The following is an 8,220-nucleotide window of genomic DNA, read 5'->3' as shown; positions in this document are numbered from 1 at the left end:
TTGGGGCACCAGTGGGAGGGCAGAGCGGTGGGAGACAGGCTGTACCCGGGGGCGGGCAGGGCAGATCACAAAGACCTTGAGTGCCAGGCAAGCGCTCTGGAACTTGGGGTTAGGGCTTTGGTTGGGCCGTGCCAAGGGGTCCTCAGGAAGTTCATGCTGGCGTCACTGCAGGGGAGACTGGCAGCAGGAGGGCAGTGTCCCAGCGGCAGGTGCTCAGAGCTTCCTTGACACCTGCGTGGTGTGACCCTGCCTGGCCTTGACCACCCAGCCACCCGCCTGGACAGGCAGGAGGGCCACGGCGTGCTGCTCTGCTTTTGGCCCCTGGCCTCCGTTCCCCCTTGTCCGGAACAGCATTGTGGAGGATCCCCTTCCTCCCGGGAATGCAGCCTTGGAGGGTGTGTCAGCCCGGAGCCCTTCCTGCACCTGCATCTTGGGAGGACGAAGAGAACAGCTGGAGCTGCTGTGCAGTGGCGGCAGTCCCCACCATGACCGGGGAATGGGTCTTCCCCGCCGGAATCCCCAGATCCAGGGTCCATGTCTTCTAGACTAGTTCTCCTGCCTTGCTGTTAGCAAGCTTCCTCAGACCCTCCCAAAAAACCCCTTTTCTGGGTAAGCTGGCTGGGGCTTGTTTCGGTGGCGTGCCTGGCACACAGCTGCACCTGCCTGCCCGCCAGTCGGGGCTCCCACAGGGCTTCACCAAAGCTTGTATTTGCCTTCAGAAGGCTGGGCCAGGGGCCGGGCTGGCTCACAGCTGAACGCCTCTCGCTGCCTGGGGGTGGGCCTCAGGGCCCAGGCCGGACCTGGGTCCCGCCCCACAGCCGGTTGATGCAGGTGAATCGGGCAGAGCGTCCTTGCCTGCACGGGTGGAGGACACCCCACCCTTTGGGCGCCCGCATTCATTCCCTCTCTCCCTGGTAATATCGTCTTCAAATTGCTTAGAGAGCCTCCTCCTCACTGAGCCACTTGGCTCGGGAGGGGTTGCCCTACTCACGGCTCAGAGGTGGCCCAGGCCAAGAGTACCAATTGGACTATCCCACCCTCCCCCACAGGTATCCAGATTGGATGTTTGCTGGGATGGGGGAGCCACGAAATGAAACCCACCCTCTTCCTCCTGAGGAAGACCATGTTTTAGGCACCAGCCTGAGGCCAACACTCACGATAACAGGGCAGAGACAGAAATAAGGACGCTTGGTGACATCACTGGAACCACTAAGTCAAGCCTCTCCTAAAGGACCCCCTCTGGCCAAGTCCTTCCTTGTTTAAGCCACTCTGAGTCGGGTTTGCTGCCATGACTGAAGGGGTCCTGATTGATTCTGGGGTGGAAGGGAGGTGAGACGGAGTCAAAATAGTGTGGCAAGTGTGATGGTCAGAGACAGGCGGGGAGGTGGGGGACTGGAGTGGAGGTGGTGACAGCCTAACCAAGATCTAAAGGGCGGACAGGTGTTGCCGGCAAGGGCGGGACACACGAGGGGAGGGCAGGCAGGTGGGGGAGACGGGTGTGCAGGGGCCTGGCGGTGAGGAACACGATGGTTCGCTCAGGAACAGAAAGAAATGCTGTGCCCTGGAAAGTAGGAGGGGAGAGGGGCTGAGGTACACGGGGCCCCATCGCGTGGCCCGGGCCCGCGGGCAAGGGCAGTCAGCAGGGGCACGCACGCCAGGCCTCCTGGCACGGTGGGAAGGTGACTCCGCGGGAGAAGCCTGGAGCCAGTGGGCGACGCCGTTCAGGCCAGTGCGTCCTGGGCCAAGGAGGGTGCAGCCCGGGGGGCGCCGGGGGGCCAAGGCCCCCACAAGCCCAAGTCGGGCCAGCCAGTGTGGGTGGGACGGGTGATCACAACTGGGGACCGAAGGCAAAGCCGCCCTGAGCAAGTGGCCTCGGACGGTGCCAAGCGGGAGGAGCTCTGCCAGCCTCACTCCGGAGCCCAAGCCGGGGGGGCTCCCAGCTCTCAGTGAGCTCCAGGAAAGGGGGGCACCGACCACAGACGAGGCCGAGGTGGCTGCTTAGTAAGTTTATTCCAAACCTGTTAACAAGTGAATGTAAAAGATAAAGGAGGTGATTCACGTGAAACACGAAACTGATGCCTCTCTTCCAAATGGGGCGCGCCGGTCACTCCCCTGAAGGCGGTGGCCGGCTAGTGCTGCCTGGATCGCAAGGACCTTTTGTTCGATTTGGAGATGCTGGCCTCCCTCTCCTTCTCGGGGTCAAAGACTTCTGTACGCAGAAAAGCCAGAAAATACTGTGAGCGGTGTGGCCGGCTGCCATCCACAGTCACGCCTGTGTGCCAAGGACTCTGTCCTATGGAACATTCTACTCTCCAGGAAGGCAGAATTAGCCCCAGTTGACAGATAAACAAACAGAGGGAGCTGGGGACACTGCTTATACCTCCCCTCCCGAGACAGCTGTCGGGGAGAGAGCCTCGTCTACACCAGACCCTCATGTGCCTCAGGATGTCTACCAGGGTCTAGAGAGCCCTGTGGAACAGGGCAAGCAAAAGCTGGCCTCCGCTTACGCAGAAGCTGCTTCAGCGTGTGCAGCTCAGGTCCTGCGCACACGTGGCGGCTTTGTTGGAGCACCCCGTCTCCCTGCCCCCCGTGGCCCCTCAGAGCCAGGCACCAGAACTCGGGCACGCTCGCAGCCCTGCCAGCCCAGCCGCCCAGAGGCCAGGAGGAGATGGCGGCTTAGGGACACGAACCTGGAATCTCGTGGGGCCAGTAGTCGTTACAGTGGGGGCAGTGCGGCTCTGAACTGGACTGGAAGTACTTGGCCACACAAGGCAAGTGCATCCTGATTCCACAGGTCTCGCAGCTTTGACCCTGAAATGAGAAAGGTGATGGCCATGGACCCCGCCGTGTTCATAAACCTTCAGGAAACTGCAAGGAAAACGTCCCGCAGGCTCAGTATTTTTGTCTTCCAGGCCCCAGATTAATAATAAAAACAACCTGTAAGTCTACCTTAGTGCAGTGGGTTTTAGTAAAGAATCTGACGAATGAGGACACGGGGAAGAAGCTCAAGACCCCAAAGGCCAGAGCGTGGCAGCAGGGGCGGCAGGCCAGGCCCTTGGAGCAGCAAGGCTGAGTCCCAGGCTCCCAGCACGTGTGGGTCCTACAGTGGGCGTGAGGACGGCCACTTTTCAGAAGGCACTTTAGCCACGTGGAACAAAGCTTTCAACAGTCGTGTGTGCACTCTGGTCCATAAATTCCACTCCCAGGAATTCAACCCAAGAAAACAACCAGGTGCCCAAGGATGGATGTGCAAAAGGCCTATCCCGGTGTAGGTGACGATCGCAAAAAGATAAAAAGGAAACAAACATCCAGCACCAGTCCAGCTGCTCTGTTCTGCAGCCCTACAAAGTACACGGGAAAACAGATGACGGGGAAACCATGGTTGAGACAGAAAGGTGTTCACCACACCGCTGCCGAGATAATACGGACCACACAGAAGACCTCTGAGGGCCTTATCTGGAAAAAAAGTAGAAAGAGCCCTGGGACGAGAACAGAGGGACCAGGGAGGAGAGGCAGGCCTTCGTGTGCTCATGCTCGGACACTTGTGAGGAGACGCCCGCCTCCTGCTCACGCTGGAGCAAGGCCTGGGGCCCAGAGAGAGCTCGAGCGAGCGCCCGCCCCCGGCGCTGCGGCACCTGGACGAGGAGGCTGTGGCACGCGGCGCAGACCTTCGCGGCATCGGGGTACGTCTCCCGGATGTGCTGCTCCATCTCCAGGATGGCCCGGCCGTGCAGGGTGAACTCCCCTTCCTTCTGCAGGGACACAACAGGAAGCGCCATCTTTTACGAAACGGGGGGAGGTCCACACGCCCCTCGCCGCACAGGCTTTCACCAAGCCCGGTCAACCGGCATCCACGCCGGCCTCTTGCAGAGCCTCTAGCGGGGAAAACTTAGGTAAGACCTAAAAGGAAACCGAGGCAAGGACCCCCGCCCCTGCATCATCTTGGCGCCTTCCTCGTGCCTTCACAGACAGGAATCACGGATCTCGCACGGCAGCCCCACATGTGAGGCCTGCCCAGCCCCCCAGATGAGGACAGAGGCCGGGACAGGGAGGCAGTGATCCCACGGCGTGAACTCCACCCCCTACCCAAGCGCCCACTTCCTCCTCTCCTCCCCAGCGCCCCCCAGCCCCACCCCCAGGGAGCAGCACAGCGGGTGCCCCCAGCCCTGCTGCCTGGAGCCTCCGAGGGGATCATCCGTGATCACTTCCAGCTGCGCCACTTTACGGGCAACGCTCGAGACGGTCCAGGGAGGCCCCCGGCGTGGCTGGGTGGCACGGCTGGTGGGGCCTCCCGGTTCCCCCAAGCAGACACGGTGGAAAGCCAGGACGTACAGAAAACCTGGCTGCGGTAACTGCCCTACGGCCAGCTCACAGGGCAGGGGCAGGGGTCACAGAGGCCCACGGACGTTTATTCATGAAAGCCGACTAGTGAAGCACGAGGTGAACCTCTTAACCATGTTTGTTCCCCTCCGCTGCCCGCGCTGGGGGAGGAGGAGCTGCCGGTGGGGCTCCTGGGCAAAGGGCGCTGGAGGGCCGGTGGGGCCAGTGGGCAGGCCGACGTCGCAGGCCTTGCAGGAGAAGCTGCTACTGGAACCTGCGGCTGCTGGGTCAGCCCAGCGCTCCTTCGTGTCTCCGCTCTTCTCCACCTGACGCCTGCAACGAGCCGGGCCCGTTTCTCCCACCTCACACCGCCCCCCCACCGTAACCCAGCCAGGAAGTGCATTCACTCTGGGCCTCCAGTGGCAGGCGGGCGACCACCCAGAGGGAGACACGGCAAATGGGCACAGTCAGAGAGCAGGAGCGCTGACCGCGGAGAGCAGGGCAGGCAGGCAGGATGCAGCCCGGGGACTCTCACAAGTGGACGGGGGCCCAGCACGAGGCGCTGGTGTCCCGCGCCGCAGGCTGTCAGGCCAGCCAGGAAGCGGACAGGAGCTCTGTGCCCCTCAGGTGCTGGGCACGGGAGGGCGGGCCTCCCAGGCTGTCCTGGGTCCTGTGGCTGCTACCTTCTCAAAAGCTCCCCAGTCCGTAACAACGCTCCATCTCCACGGCCTCCCTCACCCTCCTAACTGCCCTCTGGGCCCACCCTTGCCCCTCTGCAACCCTCTCCAGCGACCTGAGCTCTGCGAGGCCCAGCACCGTGATGCTCCGCCATTCTTAGGCTGAAGAATCGAATCCCTTACTGCCCACCTCCAGGCTCACCTTGTCCCCTCTTCCAGAGCGCCCAGCTGCAGCTCCTTGCACCCACCATGCCCACTTGGGCACAGGCTGCTCCTTCTGCCCTGGACCGTGGTGCCCACCCCCAGTCCAGGTGCCTCCTATCCAGCCTTCAGCTGAGTGTCACTTCCTCTGCAGAGGCAGGTTCCTCTGTTAGTGCTGTCATAAAACCCTGGTTCCTCTCTCTCTGTTACTCTACTTCAGCGAGATGCGGGGCTGACCTCCGGCTCCCTCCCAGACCGTGGGCCGGCCCGGTTTTGCTCACTCTGTGTCCCCAGCACGTGATGCGAGGCCCAGCGCTCGGCAGTGCTGTGATAAACGTCTAAGGGAAGAGTTAAGTAGGCCTTGTATCGATCCCAAGGAGGAACGCCCAAGGCTAGGGTGAGCAAGTTCAAGTTCAGAGTCAGGCTCGAGCTGCAGTTACTAAACGTCTTCTAGCTGCCTGAAACTGTGCCCGGTGCTTACTGTTCATGACCCACCCATCCTCGGGGCCCCGTCACTGGGACAGGTGGCCTGCCCTGGATCTGCAAGGAAGACCCAAACCCAAGTGATCTCCCAGGCCTCACAGCCATCCTTTGAGCTGGGATCTTGCAGTGGGGACTGGTCCCTAGGGTGTGCAGAGATGCAGCTGCCAGCAGACACCCAAGCTCCAAGTATCCACGCTTTCTCTGAGGCCTCCTCCATATCTTGGGGCCTCGCCTGCTGACCCTGACCACCCCCTACTCCAGGGCCCCCTGAGGGGCTGCACAGGTGCCTCAGCACCTCCGTACCCTGTGCAAGGCCAGGGCAGACGGAGCCTTGCGCAGGGTACCGGGCAGGGCTCTCCAGGTACTTTCGTAACAAAGTGCCGCCAGGTGACACCCCCCCACAGCATGGCTTCTGAGCAAGGTCCCGTTTCTGAGAGGCTGAGGATGAGACTCAGACATGGTCCCTCTGGTCCAGGTGCTGCCCCAGGAAGGCTGGTCGGGAGACTGGCCAGCACTCACCTCGCAGCCCCTCAGCTGTTCCTTGAAAAGTGCCACAGAACTCACGGCCATGCCCATGCCAACCACTTCAGAAAGCACTCCACCCTCGCTACAAAAACACCTGCGCACCACCAACCGTCCTCATCCTTCAGACGGGAAACGGGCTCAGAGGCGAGAAGCCACCGCCAGAGGTACTGACAAGGCCAGAGGAGGACCCTGGGGGTGTCTCACCACCATGCCCTCCCCCTCCTCCCGGGTCTGTTCCTTTGTCCACACGAGGCCGGAGGGGTCAGTCAGCATGGGGGCTCCCCGGAGGCTGTCGGGGCTGCGGAGGCCAGCACTCAGGGAACCCCCAGCCCTGGAAGGACACACCAGCACCTCCACTTCACTGAGGAAGAAGCAGAGAGCACGGGAGGCAGGGCCCAAGGCAAGTCCAGCAGACCCCAGAGGCCTTCTTTCCTTCTGTTGTCCCTGCTCTGGGCAGCAAACCATCAGTCCCGATAAAGTCGGGCACACAGCCCTGCACTGTGGTGGGACAGCACCTGCATGTGCTAGACACACATGACCACCCTGGGGGCCAAAGCCGGGCACAGAGGCTGCACCTGGGCAGCGGAGGGCGAGTTTCGGGGGATACGACGGGTGTTCGTATCCACACGGTCCCGTATGAATACTGGTATTTCCTAATCTACGAGGATATCTTGTATTATTTTGGGGGTAAGTTTTAGATAAATGCTGTTCCTCTGGAACTTCATCTACCCACCCGGTCACCGTTCAGGAAGTAGTACCTCCAGGAGTGATGAAGTACAACGATGAAGTCACAGTCCCCAACCTTAGAAAGCCTGGCCCGAGGACAGAGCATGGTCAGTTATGACCCGAGCTGCCCGAGGACATTCCATATTGCCAGATCCACCCCAGAGAGGAAGAAAAACTGCGACAAAGCAATTGATGGGGACCTGCAGTCACCCAAGCTGGGCCTGAACACGGCTCTGCCACTGGCCGGGTGTGGGACCTCACCCAGGTCACGGAGCTGCAGTGGGTTCAGCTACAAAACAGAGCTAAGGGGCTCCCCGCCTGCACAGGGCGGCTGGGAGGACCCAAGCACATGCTGCGCAGACACGCCCAGAGATGCTGGCACCCACTAGCGGCTCCCCTCCCCCCGCCCTCGCCGCTGTGGCCTCTTCAGACATTTCCTCCCATCAGGCAAGTACCTCAGGCACTGAATGTTTCTGGTCCGGCTACCAGGGCCCACCCACCCTCTGAGATCAGTAACTCAGAGCACTGTCGCCAGGACTCCAGAGGCAAGCTCCACCCCAGAAGGAAGTGAAGCAGCGTGTCACCACAGCAGCGGCCTCCCACCAAATGAGGAAGTTGGGGGACTATCTCGGCACGTCCTGCCCAGACACAGGCCCCCGAGGGGTAGGGCTGTGGTGCATGAAGCAGCGCTGAGTCTGTCTGACTCGCGTTTCTTGGAAACGGTGGTGCGTTTGTGGAAAAAGAACTGAAACATCTGACTGCTCCAGCCAACAGAATTAGACACGGGGTGTCGAGAAACTTGAAGCGCTCAGATTCCCACAGCTCCTCTCCAAACGCTTGTCTACACGTCCTCTTTGCTCTTTAAGGGCCACCATCTAAGTGAAAGAACCCCACAGCGCCGGCCCTGGATAACATGACGCTGGCAACGATAACCAGGACGGGGACAGCGATTCCCGTGCGGGCCCAGCACTGGCACCCGACACAGCGGCTCGCCCCGCTCCCCACACCCCCGGGGGCGCACGCTACCCCCACAGGAACGCGGGGGCACCCGCCCCGGGGTTCGGGCCCAGGGCTGACGCCAGCGCCGTGCTCCTGCCCACCACACCACACGGCCTGCCTGGGCAGCAGAGTCTGGGGCTCCCCCAGGTCACGTGAGTGAACAGGAGGTTCCAGTCCTCCTCGCAGGGTCACTGTGGGCCTCACAGCAGAGAAGGGACCCGAACGGGCCTGGCTCAACAGACGTCCGTTAGATACAATATGGTTTTGGAGGAAAAACTGTGATTCATTC

General features: G+C 61.4%; 1 protein-coding gene across 3 annotated transcripts in view; it reads right to left on the bottom strand.

Annotated features, from left to right (window-relative positions):
* Positions 1–1,991: 1,991 nt before the first annotated feature.
* The window catches only part of NSMCE1 (NSE1 homolog, SMC5-SMC6 complex component), a 36,239-nt gene continuing 30,010 nt past the window's right edge, over positions 1,992–8,220 (bottom strand). For 2 of the 3 annotated variants that reach the window (XM_060078460.1, XM_060078459.1), the window contains 3 exons: positions 3,636–3,752; positions 2,691–2,811; positions 1,992–2,209 (listed from right to left, as the gene is read on the bottom strand). In XM_060078460.1, coding sequence (XP_059934443.1) covers positions 2,130–2,209; positions 2,691–2,811; positions 3,636–3,752 — 318 coding nt within the window. In that variant the 3' untranslated portion in view covers positions 1,992–2,129. The remainder of the gene's footprint in view (positions 2,210–2,690; positions 2,812–3,635; positions 3,753–8,220) is intronic. The other variant, XM_060078461.1, reaches the window with a different exon arrangement.

The sequence above is a fragment of the Mesoplodon densirostris genome, chromosome 16 (genome assembly GCF_025265405.1).
Source record: "Mesoplodon densirostris isolate mMesDen1 chromosome 16, mMesDen1 primary haplotype, whole genome shotgun sequence".
Lineage (NCBI taxonomy): Eukaryota > Metazoa > Chordata > Mammalia > Artiodactyla > Ziphiidae > Mesoplodon > Mesoplodon densirostris.
Note: the sequence above shows the minus strand (reverse complement) of the source record. Positions and strands in the feature narration are given on the sequence as shown.